A 22,298-nucleotide genomic window follows, 5' to 3' on the forward strand; every position below is an offset into this window, starting at 1 on the left:
GTTTTTATTTATAATACAACACTTTTCCCTATCACACATTTCCACTGTAATGTTACTTCCGAAATTCCGGTAACAGTTTCGTCGACGTTTAAAACACCAATTTTATCCAAATCCATAGAGAATATCATAGATTAATCAAGCTCTCGACCAAAGAGATCGCGTTAATTTGTAGTCAAATGCTGTTTATTTGGCTTTTTCCTGTTATGTTTGGTACAGAGTATAGTACAAAATATGATGTTAATGAGATTATTTTTGTTACGGCGTTTCAAACTCTTTGGTAATTGTTAGGGCGTTGTGAAAAGCTGTCTCGTTAGTCGTTACGTACTACCTCATACATATTCCACTTCGTAAAATAGTAATTACATTTAGTATAGTTCTGTTCTGATTTAAAGGGTGAACTACTTAGTCAAACATAATATTTTTTTTTCTCAGATAGGTTGTGAGTTAATATAATTAACAGCGCAAATGTCTTATCCTCTATTTGGAAAATACTTTGAAATTGTTTTAATTATCTTAAACTATTCCTTTCATCGCCAATTTGCCACCAATCTTGGGAACTAAAATGTTATGTCCCTTGTGCCTGTAGTTACACTGCCTCACTCACCCTTCAAGCCGGAACACAACAATACGAAGTACCTACTGTTGTTTTGCTATCTAATGAGTGCATCAGATATTCTATCCTCCATTGGTGGTAGCTACACAGACGGACTTGCACGAAGCCTTAACACCAAAAAAAAAGAAAAAACAAGAAAGCAAAGTTCGCATCGAAGCCAATAATTCTTCTCGGTAGTCAGTTTAAGTTAATACTACACGTGTTAACTTAAACCGGATAGTTTAACTGATTATTTGTGTTCACATTTGAACTTCATGCTCAGCGTTGAAGGTTTTCTTTGACAGGAGGAAATATCTCTGCCAATCGGAATTACAACAACTTGTATAGCCCACCAACAACCAAGCTCATAATCTCTTTAATGGATAATTCACGGTAAAATGAACTTTTCTCTAATGCAGTTACAACTCAAATGTCTTAGTTGATATTTAGTAGTAATACTCTTATGTAATACAAACTTATACTAACACATTTAACAGACTTCAAAGAATGAAAGAGGTAACTGTTTCGGTTGTAATTTTTTTTTATCTTACAATTTTGTCTTAACATTTTTGGATTGGGAGAGTATTCTTAGCCTTTGGCGTACTGTAATTTTTTTTATTGTAAAGTTTGGCGGACGAGCATCTGGGCCACCTGATGGAAAGTGGTCACCATCGCATATAGACATAGTAATATAAGAAATATTAACTATTCCTTACATCGTCAATTTGCCACCAACCTTGGAAACTAAGATGTTATGTCCCTTGTGCCTGTAGTGACACTGGCTGCTCACTCGCCCTTCAAACCGGAACACAACAATACTGATGAGTGGGTGGTACCTACCCAGACGGGCTTGCACAAAGCCCTACCACCAAGTGAAATCTTTTTATGATTGAATTTGAATCTATAATCTGTGAATTGGAATTTTTTTATAATTAATATCTAGAAACAGAGTGAGTCATATTCATTTCAACTTTCTTATTTAGTCTATTTGGAGTCCGTATTACTATATTGCCTAGAATTAGGTTCTATTATAATTGTAATATTTTGATCTTGTAGTCAGATATATATATTATTTTATTTAATATTTGTGTAAATAACTACACAAACAGCAAATCATATCAAATATAAAATTCCACAAAAGTATGATGCAATTTATAAATCATTTGTAAAATGTGAACCGGCCGGTAAATGCATGTTGGTGATCTTTAGACAAAGAGATCAATGCTCTCCGAACTATGCGCTAAGATTGCAATGTAGTTCTTTTATTTTGTTTCCTTTTAGTAAGCAGTAAGCAGCCGTACGTTCACATTTCGCATACGTATAAGATAATATAATGAAGACTAACACGTGACCGTCGGGCCCTTCAATTAGATTACTGGATGTTGGACTTTTAGAGACTTTTTGTGTTGACAATTTCCTTTTATTATATTTCTTCCGCAAGAGAAATCTCAGATATAAACGTGTTCTCACTCTTGTACTATGACATTTTCACTGACAAAGATCTAAATAATATTTGTAATGCAGTTTGCATTGTTTAATGACAAAATAACTAAACGTTGTTAGACATTCTGTATTATATTTTTTATGCTAGGTGTGCCCACGACCTTGTACGTATTTGAAATTAACAAAATAATTATATTATTCTAGCCTAAGTTACTCCTTGTTATATCAGTTATCTGCCAGTGAAAGTCCCGTCAAAATCAGTCCAGCCGTTCCAGAGAGCCGGAACAAACAGACAGACAGAAATTGTAAAAATGTTATTTTTTACATATGCATTGAGTAAAAAAGGCCTATTTTAATATTACAAACAGACGCTTCAATTTTTTTATATGAAGCTGCGGACAGGAGCTACATATATATTAAAAGATTGATCGAAAACTTCAATGAACTTAACATTAAAACACATTCTAATAACAAGAGTTAAAAAGATAGAATGATATGTATAAAGTCATTCATCGTTCTAACAACCCTTTTACTATGGCAAAAAGATTAAAAGAAAATGGGATCTACGATGAGATCGGTTCGTAATGTCTGTCATTACGGCTATCTGCCCGTATTACTGGGGGATAGAATGTGTGAATGAATACATGAATGAATGAATGTTCTGAATGTTTTTAAATCGAAATTAAAAGAATACGTATATATAATTTAATCAAAGTTTTAATGAACCGTTGTTTACAAATGTTTACAGTTAGCGTTCAAGAGGTAAATATAAATAAGGTAAATATTGTCACATCTTATAGAATATCGATTGTATCTCATTGTTAGTGAACTTTATATTTTTATGAGAAATTAATACTTTAACCTATATAAGTATCAACGACAGATGCTGTTGCATTCATTACATTTGTTAATTGAAATCTTTATAAAGGGGTCTAAGAGAAAACTATAATATAATAATTTGATCTTGGGTATAATTAAAAATAATCAGTAAGTTCTAAAACAATTAACTATACAAAACTATATTAAAAGTACATACGAGCGACCTACCCCGGTTTGCATGAGTACTTGATATGTATCATTATATTACCAAATTACATAAAATCTTTATACATTTTATGCGCTAATCTAATGTATGACCTATATTACAGTAAAATTTCATCCAAATCCGTTCAGTAATAACAATAATATTTTGAACGAGTAACAAACACATACATCCATTACTTATCCTCAGAAACTTTACCAGTTACAATATTAGTAGGATTTAGGTGATTAGTTGAGAAATGTGGCGTCTTTTTCATTCATCAATGTTGACAGATAGAGATCAGGTTGTTAAGTGTAAACCTGCTTATCTACGATAATAATACAGCCGCACATGCATCTGTATATACTCAATTTAATTCATCCTTTTAACTCATATCGTATTTGACGTCGAAGGAAAGTTCGTGCGGTAACTTGCATGTGTTTGAAGAAATTTTTACATACATATGTGTACATCTGCTATTTCGTTTTAAGTCGAATAAGACCGATCAGCTTTAAGAATGAAATAATGTTCAGGGCGCAAGATGATTTCGATTAAATGTTTACGGTACAAAATATTATTACAACTAATGTATTTATTTATGTTTGTAAAACGTAAATCAAGTGTTTGAATTTTATGTAAATTGATATTATACTTTTTTTTAAACTATCAAAATTTCACGCGATGTTTTTGGTATACTCGTAAATCGTTATATCGATTTCTATTTTATATTAGAAATTTAATTAATGTAGGAAACGAATACTTACTTTCCTTTGAAACAGCTGCTTTTGTTATAAGCTTAGGAAATACGAAAACATATGCACATTAAACGTTCAACAATTCAAAGTATGTGGAATCTAATGAATATCGAAATAAACAGCAAAAGATTGAATGAATCACAAAAATTTCTGAGTAATGTGGAACGTAGTGACTGTCGCCAAAAATGTGAGCAGAAATGTGCGCCTGCGCCGGTGGCGTGTGTCCCGCGACTCCCGCGTGTTTCAATCAAAACAACATTCCCGTCTTACTCACCATTGAAGCGATTTTCCTCCACATGACACCTATTTTCCAATTCCATTTACGTTTTTTTAAATTCTCGATTTATTTACTAACAACAACAGCCTATAAATTCCCACAGGTGGGCTAAAGGCCTCCTCTCCCTTTGAGGAGAAGGTTTGGAACATATTCCACCACGCTGTTCCAATGCAATGGTTGGTGGAATACACACGTGGCAGAATTTCTATGAAATTTCTCACATGCAGGTTTCCTCACGATGTTTTCCTTCACCGTTGAGCACGAGATGAATTATAAAGACAAATTAAGCACATGAATCAGCGGTGCTTGACTGGGTTTGAACCCGCAATCATCGGTTAAGATGCACGCGTTCTAACCACTGGGACATTCGACTCTTATTTATGAAATGCGATCAAAATTGGGCCTCGGATCCGCGTTTGAGATTTTGAAATGTACTGATTCACTTTAATATGAATGTGTCGAGTTCATCCGGGTGTTTAAATCATTACCCAATGTCGCTGTGACGCAGCGATGAATTACTGGCCTAGAATTAAGACTCTACTTTTAAAAAGTGTGTGACTTTCACTATTAAGTTAATCCTGTTATATTTATAGTGTATGCAAATACACAACAATACAATTTAAATACATTTAACGTACTTAACAATTATTTAATATTTTTAATTACTTATATTATATTCAATGAGAAATCTATAAGCTATTAATAAAAAATAACTTGCAAAATGTTGAGATTTACTGGAAGACTATAATAATTGAATATAAGATATACCTAATTATTTTATAAGAGTAATAACTTTTTTAAATAAAATAACTCATACTAACGGTACCGATTAGTTAAATTCAAATAATTTTTTAACAAATCGACTGAGTCGATGGAAATAAAAAATATTATGAATACCATTCTATCATAACTCAATATATAAAAACTTTTTTCATTATTAATTTAAAAAAAAAGACTTAACTATAATTCTGACAGCGTTGTACAAACTCCTTTAGCTAATTCCTTACTACGGAAGTGAATCAATGTTTACTAGGAACTGTGATTCACTGTTCCGGATCGACTAGATCTCCATGATCCGTCATTGAGATGCGCGATCTGGGTCTTTACATTCATTAATTTACTGTTTAAATTACCTTGTAAAGAAGTATTACACTTACGACGTTCTGCATAGAAGTATTGTTATATAAATTGGCGCCGGTGACTGACAAAAACTTCGTGGGAGAGTTCAGAATCGATGTGTCATCTCATTTGGTCATGTAAATATTCTACTACTCATAAATAATTGTTTTGTTACGAATATTATTTGTTACTAATGATATTTAAATATAAATAAAACTTATTATTTATTATGTATAATTTAAAGTAAATTTGAAAAAAAATAATAAAATAAAATAAAGAAATCAAGAATGAAAACTTGTTTGAAAATACTTATTACTAAATATAAGTAATAAATCTCCTTTATCAAGATATATTTATTTTTAAATATAATATAAAACCTGTTTTAATTGCGATTCATTATTCTAAAACAAATCCTGCATATTATAGATATGTACTAACAAAAAATAACTTTATATTTTTATTAAACGGTTTTTAATGTAATTATGAATAAAAAAAATAGATATGCATGCAATAAATTATATCGTATACAATTTATGGCATAGATACATATCTAATCTTATTTTTTACTATATACCGCATATATGTATTTCTATGAATGTCTTTACGTAAGAATGGTTTATCTGAAGACTTTAATTATATACGAATAAGATGAAATAGTAGACCACCAGCTACCATGGCAAGTACTAGTAATCACTGACAGTGTCACAGTGATATAGTCGGTAGAAAACGCTCAGCGCCGCTATTTGTCGACGCAAGCGTAAAGGTTCACGGGTGTTTGTGGCGCTAATAATATGGACCGCACGTCGCTGCGACCCATCCAAGGTATTAAGTACAAAGCGGAGCCATCCCAAAGGTGCGAGTAATTCAAGATTAAGCTAATTAATAGTCATTTAATTTCTACATATAAGTTGTATTAATATTATATTCGATGACACAAATTGTAAGAAAACAATGGGACGGACATATTTTGTATAAATAAAAGTCCCTTAATTAAATAAAGAAATAAAAAAAGACCGCATTTGCGTTTTGTATGATAGGAGCAGTTGTTGTGGCGTCAAAAGTCGCCGCACCTTGTTCAGGATCCCGAGTTTTTGTGAGGCTGTTTTGATAACAACAACAAATAACAACGGTCTGTAAATTTTCCACTGGTGCTCTAAGGCCTCCTCTCCCTTTGAAAAGAAGGTCTGGAACATATTCCACTACGCTGTTCCAATGCGAGTCGAGATGGCCCAGTGGTTAGAACGCGTGCATCTTAACCGATGATTGCGGGTTCAAACCCAGGCAAGCACCGCTGATTCATGTGCTTAATTTGTCTTTATAATTCATCTCGTGCTCAGCGGTGTAGGAAAACATCGTGAGGAAACCTGCATGTGACAAATTTCATAGAAATTATGCCACATGTGTATTCCACCAACCCGCATTGGAACAGCGTGGTGGAATATGTTCCAAACCTTCTCCTCAAAGGGAGAGGAGGCCTTTAGCCCAGCAGTGGGAATTTACAGGCTGTTGTTGTTGTTGTTGTTCCAATGCGCGTTGTTGAATGGTTTTGAAAACAGCCTTATTATATGTATATTCCTTGGACTAAGCTACCAGCGAACGTCAATAGTCAGTACGGCAATTTGGCTTTGTATCACTAGCGTAGTGCTACAGAGAGATGGAGTAAGCGAAAAGGATGATTTTTCGTTGTGAATACGCATACCTGCGTTTTCTTGGCATTAAACTCGATAAGATAATCAGAAACCCATTTGGCAATGTGCTCTAACGTCCTATCGAGTTCAACAACAAGATCCCTCCGCCTCTCCTCTAGTTTCGGCTCATCCGACTACTGCGCGTTAATTGTAGCCCCATGTACTGTATTATCATCTGCATAGCAATGTATATTCTCAAGGGTGAGCGTGTAATTTATGTGCCAAAGTAAGAGTGTGGGGGAAAGCACAGAACCCTGGGGAACCTCAGCATTCATTGCATGGAATTTTGAAGCGAAACCGTCAACTAAAACGCGAAGGCTACGATTGTGTAAGAAGCTGGCAATCCAGGTACAGAGCTGAGCTGGCAGACCGTGTGCCGGCCGCTTAGCGAGGAGATTTCTGTGTCAGACTCTGTTGAAAGCCTTAGAGATATCGTTTGTTGATAGCCAGAGGTGTGTTACGTACGCTGGTTGAACACGTGAACCGTTTTGGTCGAAACCCGCACTGACGATCATTAATTACACTGTGACTTTCTACGGAATAGATCAGTTGCATGTTTAACATCCGTTCCATTACCTTACAAAGTACTGGGGTGATAGCTATGATAATCAAAATTTCTTTTACAATATATTTCATTATTTGAAGAATCTTTGTTCATTATATTTTTATGTAGCTCTTTCTTAAGAAATGTTACCTAATTAAAAAATGTGCTCAAGATGGTCTTCAAGCGATTTGTAATTAAATGAATATTTTTATACGTGACTTTGCTGTCTCGTGCAATACTTAGTCGTTTTTCGAGGCTAATAAACATATTAAATAAATCATAAATCTACAAGGCTATTGGTTAGACGCAGCTGTTCGCCACTCCCACGACCGTTTCCTTCGAATTTTATTATATACTTATGTTAAATTATAATTAATGCCGTTTAGTTTATTTTTGGTTCGCAGGATCTCGTATAATTTTAAATTAACTTGACATCCAAAATGCAATAAAAAATATAGACGTCAAATGTTTCTGATCAGGGAATAAAAAAGTAGAGATGTAAATTTTGTAACACATAATCGATTCTCATTGTATTGGATCACAAATAGGGAGCTTAATGTCAAAAATGTAAAAACCAAAGCAAATTATTATAGAAGACTTGTGAAAATGCTCGTACGTCTCCACCCAAAACATATATATTTTTTCTTTTTTAGTATTGGGACTTTTGTCCTAATTTGTCAATTCTATCTGTCTGCGATTCAAATAAAAATAATACTAAAAGAAATATAATTAATAGCAAACTCAAATATTGAGAATTATTGACTGTTTTGGAATATTTCATCGCAAATTAAAATGTTTTAATCTATCCTTCTGCTTAGTTTAGCTATTAAACAAGCATGTTGATGTAGACGATTTGCGGTTTACAACCAGACAAAATGCCCGACATATACTGCAATAATCATTCTTAATTGGTTAAAATATTGTGTCCGATTTCCTTTTGCGATTTACCTAATTATAATTTAAATAAAAGAATGTTAAAACATCATATAATGGACCTTATAAATTTTTAATGTAATAATAATTTCACCTAGACACCTCATTTGAATAAACCCTTCATAAACATGAGACTAGTATAGCTATTCTTTTATCTTGCCTTAGAAAACTTCTCATAAGAGCACTACCGCCAAAAGTAAAAATCTTAATTTTAAAAAATAAGTAAATTTTTGACGTAAAACATAATAATGTCACTTGTAATAGATTTGAATGCAGGTTTTTCCATGATGTTTTACTTCAAAACAATGATTTTTCAGTGGTCCTGGTTGTAATCAACAATGTTCGGTTAAAATTCAGGTGTTCTAAACACTGAGTCGCCACTGTTTTATCGAACGTAATTTATTTGATATTCATATCGTTTCTATGTAGTAGTTTCCCGCGGCTTCATTCGTGTTTTAGGGTGTTGGTTGTCATGTGTCAGGCAAAAAAGTAGTCCATGTTCTTTCTTGGAGTTCAAGTTTGCTTCATATCAACAACAACAACAAACAACAACAGTAGCCTGTAAATTCCCACTGTTGGGCTAAAGGCCTCCTCTCCCTTTTGAGGACAAGGTTTGGAACATATTCCACCACGCTGTTCCAATGCGGGTTAGTGGAATGCACATGTGGCAGAATTTCTTTGAAATTTGTCACATGCAGGTTTCCTCACGATGTTTTCCTTCACCGCTGAACACGAGATGAATTATAAAGACAAATTAAGCACATGAATCAGCGGTGCTTGCCTGGGTTTGAACCCGCAATCATCGGTTAAGATAACCACTGGGCCATCTCGACTCATTCATATCAAATTTCATCAAATTCGGTTCAGGGGTTTGGTAGTAAAAGAGCGACAAACAGACAGGCATACAGGCAGAATTACTTTCACATTTATAGTATTAATATAGATAATATAGATTAGAAGTTTTTTTTACATACATTTTTTCAACATGTAATCACAATTCTGGCACAACGGGATGTAGGGAATATTTACTTTAAGGTTAAGTTTCTATTTCCTTGTAAATATTAAATTTCATATCGTGAAGCCGCGGAGATTTACTTGAATAATGGCACCTGGCTTGATACTTCACCCTGAGACACACCCACCCTTCAACGCTGTAGGCCCTACTAAGATTGAGCGATTCTTTATGAAAAAATAAGTTGCGAAAAAGTATGATTAAATATATTTTGTTGATTTCGTTTTATTTATTGATATAAGAAACACAATCTTCATTTATTAGTATAGTGTGTTGTAAAATTAAATTTATTTTGGAGAAAAATTAAATTACTTATTAAATGACAATAGACAATAAGTATAACAAAACTACGTCCAACTTATAACAACAATAATGTACGTAGAAATAAAAAAGAGACTCCATAAAACGCTTAATACTGCTGTCATTAAAAGTAATGACGTTTTGGTCGTGTATGTCGATTTCATGTCGATTGAGAAAAAAGCGACAGTGATCGTAGATAAATAAATATTGTGGGTATACGTGTGTGTGACATATTTGTTTCGAAAAATACTACGAATGTAAATATTTACAATTTAATAAACCTAACCTAACCTCAACCTTATTTAATAGTATAACGAAACGGTAGTAGGGGTTGTCTTTTGTCACAGCGGGAGCGCATTAGCAAGTCAATGGTGGTGAGATCGGTGTCATGACTCTTACAAGAGAAATCCAGGGCACGCGCAACTTACACACTTTTCAGATTTAATTAAATTTTGTTTTTTACACCCCTAACCTTATAATTTATATATTTCTTTATATATTTCTTTCTATATTATGACAATTATTTCAAACGTCGAATTATTAAAGCTTAATCGTAAGGCGTTTATAAATCATTAATTGATAAATCAGGGGTAACTCTACTAACTTAACAGTAATGATAGATAGTTCAGATCGGAATGTGATCAGGATCTTATAGTTATCGATATAAATACAGAGAATTGAGTGATTAATTTTAAGTTAATTAATACAATATTAAGAAAGAAATTAAATACTGAGAGACACCGGCTCCAAATATAACAGTAACTATAACTACATTATATCGTAAATCGACTTTTTAGTATTCTAATATTTTACTTCGAAGGACTCTAAAAAATATTTTGAATACACAATTATTTTTATTACTTTTACTTTAGTGCATATTAATTTGTTTCAAAATAGTGTTTTTTTTGTCGTCGGTTTTTTCTTTTTGTTAAAATTTTTATTTATCTACATTTCGATATGATTTCGGCTACCTCTCTTTTTCCTCGTGCATCTTATTATGACATCTCTGTTTAATGTAAAAAAAAAGATTCAACAATGTTAATTACATTACGGCTACGTACAGGTGAGTCGGTCGCAGGCCCGCGTGGGAACTGGTGCTGTAACATTCCAGCGTGTTGAATCACGTGGAATGCGGACCCGCTAGCCGTGGTTTATTTTCAGGGCGAAAACGCATGTCCGATATTCTATTGATCATTATTTCAAATATTAGAATATAAATATTTGACAGTTAAAATCAAGACACTGCTACTAATTGTTTTTCACTTATTAATAGAAGAATTACTCATTTATTAACTGGTAAAAAAGTCAAATCAAAAAATTAATCTATCTTCCAATTTAATGGTACAAATTCATTTTTCTAGTATCAATTCTGAAACCCATTTCTTAAAACCTTTTGTTGGTTTACTAAAGTTTTTATAGGTATAACCTAAAAAACTATTTAATTGGCAATTTAAACCTACTGTAACAATGGATATTATGCAACTAATCTTTGATTAATATTAGTTATATTATGAAATATATATTAATTATGTTAAAAGTTACAAACACGTATATACGCTTATATAATTAGTTCCACGAGTAAATTTAAATACCGACTGCTATTTTTGTACTCTGTGGTATATTGTGTTGTTGTTGCTGATGTAACTCGGTATGAAGTGGTATGTTGTCGGGCGTCTCAGATCATGGCTTCGATGCGAACATCTCGAGTGTAATGTGCCCGGAAAGTGGGTGGAGCAAAAAACGACACTCCTTCTTTATGCTCCGCCTTCTGCCCTCCTCCTAAAGGCAGTGTGGTGTAAACCTCACGCGTTAGAGGGTAGAGAAAAATATAATAAAATATGTGGAAGATTTTTTAATGAAATTATAGAAATATGAAGGCGATTTGTTAGATTTAGGAAGATTTACTGGCAGTGGTCTGTGGCCTGAAGACAATATTGGTTTTATCGATTTCAACTGATCTCACTTATAATAAGTGACTCTAGATACGATTCTCATACATGATGAATATGATCTTTAAATAAATTAGTAAAATTATCATAAGGCCTGTCTTAATCCAGGGTGCGAGCTTGAGAGCTTATTCGGGACCTTATAAGGGTTCACAGAGGGAAGATTGCCACCCTATTATTGATACTTTACAAAAATCAAAATAAAATGTCTCATAGTCCAAAATGTATTATATACATTTTAACTTTATTAACATAAGAATGAAATACATTATTTGTATAAATATATATAAATATGAATTAAAAATATTTACTGTATAAATCTTGACAGGGTGGAATGGTAGCAAGAATGCTAGCAGCATGTCAGCGTTGAATCGCAAAATTTATGTATAGGTTAGATTTTATTTTATTTTATAAATTAAGAAAAAAATTATCGATAATGCGAAGATATTTTTTGCCACTAAACATTTAAAGCCTTAAGTCCCGAGTGTCCTAGTGTAATCTACCTAGGTGACTCTACATCTTAACCTACCTCAATGCTATCGACTAATAAAGTTTGATTAATCTGAACATTGTTTTGGTAAATTAAAGATAGACTTACCGGATTCTGAGTTATATAAAAATTTTATTTCATCCCATGCAAAACTTGATCAATCCAATTAAAAGACACCTTTTAACGTTGATTAAAACGAAAAAGAGTTAAATCAAATCAATTTGGTGTTAATAACAAACTGGCTTGCTAAGATTGAATTATAAATTTTTACATAATTTGAAATCTAAAGATATAAAAATGTTAAGGTCAATCAAGGTCATCGGCTAAGAATTTTTAATAAACATATATAAGTACCTTTATTAGAAAACGCTCTTGACAATAGGCAGTCTCTCCTGCCTCGAGCCGAGCTTAGGAAAGATTCCTAGAAACGTCGAGGTTATTAATGACGGCCTTGTGGATCCATTAACATTTAGACGCCTCCAGTTAAGCACTTGTTTATTATCATCCTCAAAATTTATATAATTGACACACTTAAATTATTTAAGGCGATTTTTTGAACATATATATACACGCAAATCATTTAGGCTTCTAAATATATAATAATTATTGCTCACGTATTTATGTGTAGAGCACGCAACTAGCAGTGTTAATCGCAATAGAAATTGAAGAGAGAGGAAATAGCTATACATATAATACAATTATTGTATACAAGGTACATATACCAAAAATATGTTTTAAAATGTTTGTCTGTCTGTCTTTTTGTTCCGGCTAATCTCTAGCATGGCTGGACCGATTCAGACGGGAATTTCCAATACATTTACATAATTCTTACGGCTTATAACGAGCTCAACAATACGGCTTTTTACGAACTATTGACGATGCAATAATCCTATGTAGATTATAATCTTTAAATTTCCCAATACATTGAATAAAATTGCGACTTTATAATTGTCTAAGTAATTTATAATGAAACCAATGAAACGATGGATGGATCGTCTGGAAATAATGTTACTTGTGAAACGACGTCAAATAGGGAAGTAGGTTAAGTAATATGTAAGAAGAAGACACGCTTTTTTATGGTATATGTTGGCGGACGAGCACATGGGCCACCTGATGGTGGTCACCATCACCCATAGACAATGACGATGTAAGATATATTAACTATTCCTTACATCGTCAATGTGCCACCAACCTTGGGAACTAAGATGTTATGTCCCTTGTGCCTGTAGTTACACTGGCCTACTCACCCTTCAAACCGGAACACAACAATACTGAGTACTGTTATTTGGCGGTAGAATAACTGGGTGGTACCTACCCAGACGGGCTTGCACAAAGCCCTACCACCAAGAAAATTTAGATAAGGCTTCGCCGATTCCAAGTAAATTGTGATAAGGGCAGGAGGATGATGATTACGTGACGTCATCAAAACAGGCTATTACAATCATTGTAAGATGATTTTCAAGTAAAGAGTTGACAAATTATATAATAATGTATTATTCCGCTATCTCTTATCGTCCCTCATGAGTATCTCACTGTCTGACCCCTCGGACGTTTCCGTAATCTTCACATTCGTTTAGATGAGGATCCGGCGATAGAACGGCATGCATTATGCATGCGGACTGGGGCCTCGGGGAGCGCGATTATTAAAAGTTTCCAACGCAGAGCAAAGCCATTAATCCAATTGACTGCTAAATAAATATACGTTATTAAATTCTAAAAGATAAACAGTTATTTACATAAAAAATATGTAAACTATTACCTAAAACTAAAATGCCTTTTGATGATGAATATAATTTTACAAATATAGGTATACTAATAAATATTGGACAACATCACATACATTACTCTGATGCCAATGTAAGTAGGTGTGTTATGGATTGTGTTACACTTGTGCTATGGTAAATCAGAAGTAACAACGGTACCACAAACACCCAGACCCAAGACAACATAGAAAACTACTTTTCTCTACATCGACTCGGCCGGGACTCAAACCCAAGTACAAACATGATAACCGGTGACAACACTATTCGACCACAGAGGTTGTCAAATAAATGCCTTAAAGATAGATATAATTAATTCTCTTACTGTAGGTAAGTTTTGTTTATAGTGTCTCCCAGACGGGATAAGTCGTATGAATACAGGATGGCTGTCTCGTAACTAAATGTTTGTGCGAAAGAAATAAGATGTATTGTTAGAAATAAATGTCCGCAACCCGCGGTGATGTGCGCGGAGTTAGACAATAAAATAAAGAACAGACAAAGCTCTGCCCGCTGGGTCACTAAGCCGCATCTAAGCTCGGTTTTATATCATGACCCCGTGTCTTTAAATGTACGATCCCACTGCGAATAGTTTTTTATGTAAATTTCGAATACTATTCGCGTAATTAAACAATATTAAATATTGTAACAATGTGTCACAGCTACGAATTTAAATATTATATTTATGTCGGTATGTTATTTCTTTTTAGAATTTGAATTTTATCAATGACTAACTCACTAGACCATAAGATACGATTCATAACAATTTTGTTAGAGAAATAATTAATTTCTTATTATTACTATTCTATTCTTACTTATTTTACAGACCACTTAATCTGTTCTCCGTATTTTAAAAAATGTCTTAGAAACAAATAAAACCTAATGGATAAGGAATTTCGCTTTCCGCGTTGCTCAAGTCCTTCGTTATCATTAAAAATTTGACGGTTTAAATTTTTATTTATGGTATAGGTTGGCGGACCAGCATATGGGCCACCTGATGGCCACTATTACCCATAGACAATGACGCTGTAAGAAATATTAACTAATCCTTAAATCGTCAATGCGCGACTAAACTCCGCAACTATGATATTATGTCCCTTGTGCCTGTAGTTACACTGGCTCAATCACCCTTCAAATCGGAGTATTCCAGTTTGAAGGGTGAGTGAGCCAGTGTTGTTTAACAATACTGAGTATTGTTGTTTGACGGCAGAATAACTGATGAGTGGGTGGTACCTACCCAGCCGGGCTTGCATAAAGCCCTACCACCAAGATAGCATTCATAAAATTAAATTATTTTTTTTTTATTACATATTCCGAATCCAGAGCCAAGTTGAAATACAATTATTGGAAAAGACTTAAATCATCATATATTTTAACAAAAGATTCGTGTACTGTTTATGACCTCCTTATATACTAAGGAAAATAATATATATCATTATATTAATAACAAAATTAATATTTTGGTATATTTTTGACAACTGAATAAATCAATTCTATTTACGTAGTAAAAATTAAATACTTCTTGAGGTATACTTTTATGAACATATTAATCATATATAAATATATAATGCAATCAACGCTATATATAAATAATGCTAGTGTTTTTAAAATTTTAATTAGAAAAATAGCCTAAATAGTAATGTGTGCTATGTAAAGAACATACTAATTATAATCAAATTAACACACTACATTCATATTGGTATAACAATTAGAATAATGTGCGACAAAAGTTATTCTTGTTAGGAATATTTTTTTCATAAAAAAAACTATATAATAGATCAGTAATTTATAAATTCCATACGTTATCCTTGCTATTGTTTAAAGCAGCATATCGTGTGGCGCGCAGTACGACCTGACTCGTCCTTAATCCGGGAAGGAGAGGGGAACGCCTTCAGCCGCTTCCGCCACTCGGCGGTTTCCGGTCCCGCATCCGGACGCACATCTGATGATTCACAGAACCGGAAAGAGATATATAACCTCTTTCTTGTCAAAATTATAAAAATTGTGTCAAATTATACCAAAACCATATTTACGATATATTGGGATAAAACATTAGGAAGCATGTTTATTGAAATTTTATGTTGTATTAAAAAAAAATAACATGATTAGTTTCAAATTAAAATGTTATTGTGTACAGATGTGAAGTGAGTGTTTGTGGTCGTTGTGAAATGTTTAAAATATGAAATGTTGTGGTTGGCGAGCGAACGACGCCGAATCCAGCAGTTGTATCACGGTTGGTTGAATTAGATACATTTAGTTACAGAAGTAGCTTTAGCTACTACTTGTATAGTTTAAATATTTAGTCCATATCAAATCGTCAATAGCGCAATGGTTCACGGGTTGCTTAGTGACGTAAAAAGTCTCAGGATCAAACCTCATCCCTTGGGCTAATGTCGTCTGCACTCCTAAACTAAGTGATAAGAGGCGTGAATAGAAGTATTAATTAAATTATTCCTTAATTAAATTTTGAGTGTTGCTATCATTATTCACAAAAAAATATTAAATTATACGTGTCATTCAAACCAAACCAGTTGTAAGGTACGGTTCAGGGATAATAAACTTTTAAAATATCAAATCAAAAGATACTATTTAAGCGTTTGGAATAAAATTTGACTATATTAAAATACGAATCAAATAAAATTAAAATATATTTTATATACAAGCACTTTTGAATCGTCATTTAACATCTTTTTTAACATTAAGTGAAGCTACCACCGATTCGGATAGTAGATTCTACCGAGAAGAACCGGCAAGAATCTAAGTAACACTTTTAAAACATTTAAAAATACAGTTATGCGAGTTAATTACAATTATTATTATTTATATTTATATGTATGTAATTTATCCTGTCTGGAAGTCATCAAGTATTAATACCACGCTTTTTATCGTCTGTATAATCTTGTATTGAATAATATGCCTTCCTTACAAATGATTTAAATTTATCAAACGGCAAAGTTAAAAATGTCTGTTAATGTCAAGTAACCAATTTTCTTAGACTTTTGTTTATTACGTTACAAGAAACTACCTACTTGTCTCTGTTCCGGTGGGTTTTACCACATCGCAATGTTTTGCAAATGCTATATGAATAATAAATAGCTCTACAGTTTTGAGTCAAGCGATCTATCCGCCCATGTTGTAAATAATAATACAGGATGTATATACTCACGTCCTACGTCTTTTGTAATATATACGTTTAGTTTAAAATAATAAATCATATCTCTTGAACTTGTGGTCTAAATTTCAAAACGTAAATACATGTTTTTATAACGTACATTTATTTTTCTCTGTTACTCATTTTTCTATTCACTATATGTATTTATAAATATCTTTTGTTGTGTTAGTGATGATCTAAAATCTTTTAATGAAGATGTTATCAATTCTTAAACTCTACCCTATTATATCAGTTATCTGCCAGTGAAAGTCCTAATCGATCCAGTCAAAATCGATCCAGCCGTTCCAGAGATTAGCCGGAACAAACAGACAGACCGATAAAAATTATAAAAATGTTATTGTGGTATATGTACCGTGTAAAAATACATATGCATTGAGTAAAAAAGGACTATTTAAATATTACAAAGATACTCCAATTTTATTATATGTATAGTTAATTTTTAATTTTAAATAGTATAGATTAAACAGAGATGTCATAATAAATTGCATCAGGATAATGTAAAGTGGTAGTTTGCATAGTCAGAGTAAAAAAAAACCTTCGTCAGTTTTCAAATTCATTCCTTTATCAAGTCTTAAATTCTTAGTACCTTTTGAATCTGAACATCAAATCATTGACGCAATATGTCATTCTCGATCGGTAAAGCAGATTATCGCTCATAATGAGCACACGAAAATAGATCTTAAGGTGACGAACCTTTTCTTACCGCGACTGTATATAAAGTCACCTAAGGAAAAAGTATTTGTTTTATGTCATCAGAACCATATGCGGCGTTAAGTGCGTGCGCAAGGAGCGGCGGAGGGCAGGTTCAACTGTGGCAGTTCCTGCTGGAAGAGCTGGCAGCTGGTGCACCTGGTATCTGCTGGGAAGTAAGTCATACTTTAAAACATAAAGCTGACTCGTTTTTGTGATTATATTACGAAGAGAATACATTAATTTGGTACAGATATGACAATGTGACTCGAAAATTGATCGTATCATACAAAATAATTTATTATAAAAAAAAACGAAATGTAGGTACTTTATTCGAGCAGGTTTTTACAAGAAATTTTGAATTATAATTAATTAGCTATATTAAGTGAAGCTACCACCGTTTAGGATGTTATCGAGAAGAACCGGGGAGAAAATCTGTACTCAATCTTTTTCAACATTTAAAAATACATACTTAGTCATGTTAGTTAAATACAATTATATGTATGCAATATGTCCTGCCTGGAAGTCAACAAGTATTAATTATATTGTTACAACTACTGCATGTATAAGTATGTATATATTTATTATGTTATACAAATACAGACAAATTATGCAAACAAGCAGGACCACCGCCCATGGACATTTGAGGAAGGAGTGCCTACTTTCTTGATGGTTCCCAAACCGTAGCGGTTCGATATAATATTAAAGATTTATGTTATGGTAGAAAAGTGGCTTGGTCTTAATAATCTCATTTCCAGGGTGCTCCCGGAGACGGCGAGTTCCGTCTGTCGGACCCGGACGAAGTGGCGAGGCGCTGGGGCCGCCGCAAGCAGAAGCCCAACATGAACTACGACAAACTGTCCCGCGCCCTCAGATACTATTACGACAAGAACATCATGAGCAAGGTACACATATGAACCAAAATACAGTGAAACCTGGTTAAGCGAAACTTCAAGGGACCTGCAATGTTGTTTCACTTATAGAGATATTTCACTAACCCAGTGTCTCAGATCTCAGATATAGAGGTGCGCTTTGAAATTTTGCAAATAAACACCTTTATGGTAGTAAAGCAAAACTAAAACTTGGAGTCATTGATACTTCAAATTACATACATAGTTAAGTGCGGAATTTGCGGGTAGAAAAAGAATAAGTTAGTAAAAATACAAAACAATGTTATCTCAGTTACAGCAGTTTATGCATAAAAAATCACTTGCTGTCTCATTTGTAGAGGTTATTGTAATGATAAAACAAACTAACAAATCCCAGTTATAGAGGTTTGCTTCGTCCTAACAGAGGTAATACAATGCCAAAGTGATGGGACCGCAGCATGAGTTCCAGTTATGGAGGTATTTCACTTATCCAGGTCCCACTTAACCAAGTTTCATTGTAACATATATTGGGAAAACATTCAAGTAGACTTTTGCGAGGATATTTGATTGTACCTTAAATTTAAAGCTCTGAAGAAATTCAATTGTTACTTTTTCCAACAATTAGTTACATAGATTGTCACATAAAATAATTTATGTACTACATAACCCACATATAAATCGAAAATGACACCAGACTACATTCATAGCACGCAGTGCAGAAGTCATGTTCAATGAGAAAAGCAACCGCCTGTAAATTTTCCACTGCACACAACTCCCTGAGCGGAAAGCCTCATACATTCGTGCAAAGCCTTGGACGAGGCGGTCACACATAAGACCGTCGGAGGATCGCTTGATAAACTTGTCTTGCCTCTAGTCTGTGTTTAAACTGTGTTAACATCGAAAGCTGAGCTAAGATGGCCCAGTGGTTAGAACGCGTGCATCTTAACCGATGATTGCGGGTTCAAATCCATGCACCACTATATATATATATATATGTGCTTAATTTGTATTTATAATTCATCTCGTGCTCGGCGGTGAAGGAAAACATCATGAGCAAACTATGCATGTGTCTAATTTCATCGAATTTCTGCCACATGTGCATTCCACCAACCCGCATTGGAACAGCGTGGTGGAATATGTTCCAAACCCTCTCCCTTAATGGAAGAAGAGGCTTTATCCCAGCAGTGGGAAATTTACAGGTTGTTACTTTACTTTAACATCGAAAAAAGATATTAAATGCCGAATTCTAGCATATAGAGATATTGGTGGCGAAATTAGCTCTCTTTGAAGTTTTTTTTGAAGTCTTACTTTATTTTTTATTTGGTGGTAGGGCTTTGTGCAAACCCGTCTGGGTAGGTACCACCCACTCATCAGTTATTCTACCGCCAAACAACAGTACTAAGTATTGTTGTGTTCCGGTTTGAACGATGAGCGAGCCACTGTAACTACAGGCACAAGGGACATAACATTTTAGTTCCCAAGGTTAGTGGCGCATTGACGATTTAAGGAATAGTTAATATTTCTTACAGCGTCGTTGTCTATGGGTAATAGTGACCACTTACCATCAGGTGGCCCATATGCTCGTCCGCCAACCTATACCATAAAAAAGAATTGCTTATGACATGCGTTAAGTATAGCGTATACATTATTATAATTAAACAGATATTTATCTATTTTAGAATATGTTAAAGATATATTTTTAACCTTAGTCAATCTAAAACTTTGCTACTTTTAGAGCCAAACCATATTAAAAAAGATTTACATTATCTGGCCTGAACTTAATTTTAATTTAATTTACAGGTCACAAAACGAGTAATTTATATTTCCTTTTATTTTATTAGTAAAATATTAACAAGTTATCCTATATTGTTTTCACGGTGTAACGTCATATATAAACTTTTAACTTATATAAAATAAATAAATAAAAAAAATATCCGTATTTCTGCAGTTTTGATTTCGAACTATTTTTACATATGACCTTTTGTAGTTACAGTAGCAATTTATTTAAATAACTTATAAAATAAACTCTTGTAATTAATATGTTAGTGTTGCAATTATTAAAACAATGATAAATTCATTTTTTTTATTCTTGTCTAACTAAGGTCCATGGAAAAAGGTACGCATACCGTTTTAGCTGGGCGGGGCTGGCGGCGGCGTGCCAAGCGCAAGCGCCCGACGCGCCACCCTACTGGCACTACCTGGCGCCTCGGCCGCCACATCCTCACCCGTCTGCTTCGCACCCGCCACCCGCGCCACAGCCTCACCCGACCGCGGCCGATAACACGCACCATCTCGGCACTCAGTGACGCAGTACAGACTACAGTGAATTAGTGAAAGTTACAGTGTGAAACTTATATAAAACTATATTTTTTTCGTTACCAGTTACCTACTCATAAAGTTTGAACTGCAACTTGAGGTTTGAAAAATTCTATACTTCTTTTATGTACGATCATTGTACTCATTATTAATCGAAGCTTTGACTAAAATTGGGAACTCCTTCATTAGTTTTTGTTAAATGAATATATAAGTATATATTTATGTTGTATGAGTTACGTTGTATGTCCTTGTGTGAGTGAATGATCTTTGGATGCGTGCAGAGTATTTCTTGTTAATATTTTTTGATAACATTTACTTATTTCTATTGATTAGTACGTGATTTTTTTTTCTTATTTTTTTTACTGATCTTCGTTGATACATTGTTAAGGATTACAATATTTTTTTATGAATTATCAAAGTCCTTACACATACCTACTATATTTTTTGGTATTTATATATTAAGTTGTTAAATTATATGTTATCTTTTGTATAAAAAAAGGAGAGCTTAATAATTGTTTGAATTCCATTTAAGAACACGTAAATATTTTGTATAATTTTGATGTTCTTATGGGTGAATTTTTTTTTTCGGTTTAATATTTTTAATATGTTTATACAAATAACATTTTACGTGCAACCCGCACGTAAAATGTTATTATTTTTTTATACCATTTATGTAAAACTATTGTGTTGTTAAAATATTAATCAAAGACAATTTTACTACTATTAACTAATTGTTATATTCTGTATTTCGAATATTTTTATTATTATGTTTGGGTAGAAGAATTGCCCACCCAGTAGGCTCAAGACCAAATCTGCCTCTTCAAACATAAATATGTAATACGATCATAAATCATAATATATTCCTGATTTGTATTTGCTTTATAAAATTAATATAAATTTAATATATGCCGGAAGAATAGCAAATACCCTGATGGTAATTTAGTGATTACCACTGGTCAGAGGCATTGGCAAAGTGAGAAATATTAGCCATTCTTTACATCATTGTTGGAACAACTTTGGGAACTAAAGTGTTGTGTCGCTTGAGTCACTTAAGCTGGACACTTAGTATTGATGTTTGGCGGGAATATATATTGAGTGGATGGAAATAAGTGCGGACCAGTGTATGTTGACCTCTTAATAAAATTATAAATGACGGTAAACTTGAACTCTGTTTATAAGTATGCGGTTAAAGATGCTATTAGTTGAGATAGTGTAAAGTTTATTCTTATATAGGTATGCATTATAAATAAGTAGGTATAGTATGACACAACTTAGATGTCACATCGGCAAAATTCGTAAAACCGATCACATCCGAATTGAGTACGCTATCCCAAATTATCAATATTTATTTCTCATGCGAATATGATCATTACA

The 22,298-nt window shown here is 33.3% G+C and overlaps 1 protein-coding gene across 1 annotated transcript in view; it reads left to right on the forward strand.

Moving 5' to 3' along the window:
* Positions 1-21,260, forward strand: part of LOC124531909 (DNA-binding protein D-ETS-6-like) — a 31,573-nt gene extending 10,313 nt beyond the window's left edge. Inside the window, exons 4-6 of the mRNA XM_047106478.1 lie at positions 17,806-17,915; positions 18,498-18,644; positions 20,711-21,260. Of these exons, the coding sequence (XP_046962434.1) occupies positions 17,806-17,915; positions 18,498-18,644; positions 20,711-20,914 (461 nt within the window). The 3' untranslated portion in view covers positions 20,915-21,260. The remainder of the gene's footprint in view (positions 1-17,805; positions 17,916-18,497; positions 18,645-20,710) is intronic.
* The last annotated feature ends 1,038 nt before the right edge of the window (positions 21,261-22,298 follow it).

Source organism: Vanessa cardui, chromosome 8, assembly GCF_905220365.1.
Source record: "Vanessa cardui chromosome 8, ilVanCard2.1, whole genome shotgun sequence".
Taxonomy (NCBI): domain Eukaryota; kingdom Metazoa; phylum Arthropoda; class Insecta; order Lepidoptera; family Nymphalidae; genus Vanessa; species Vanessa cardui.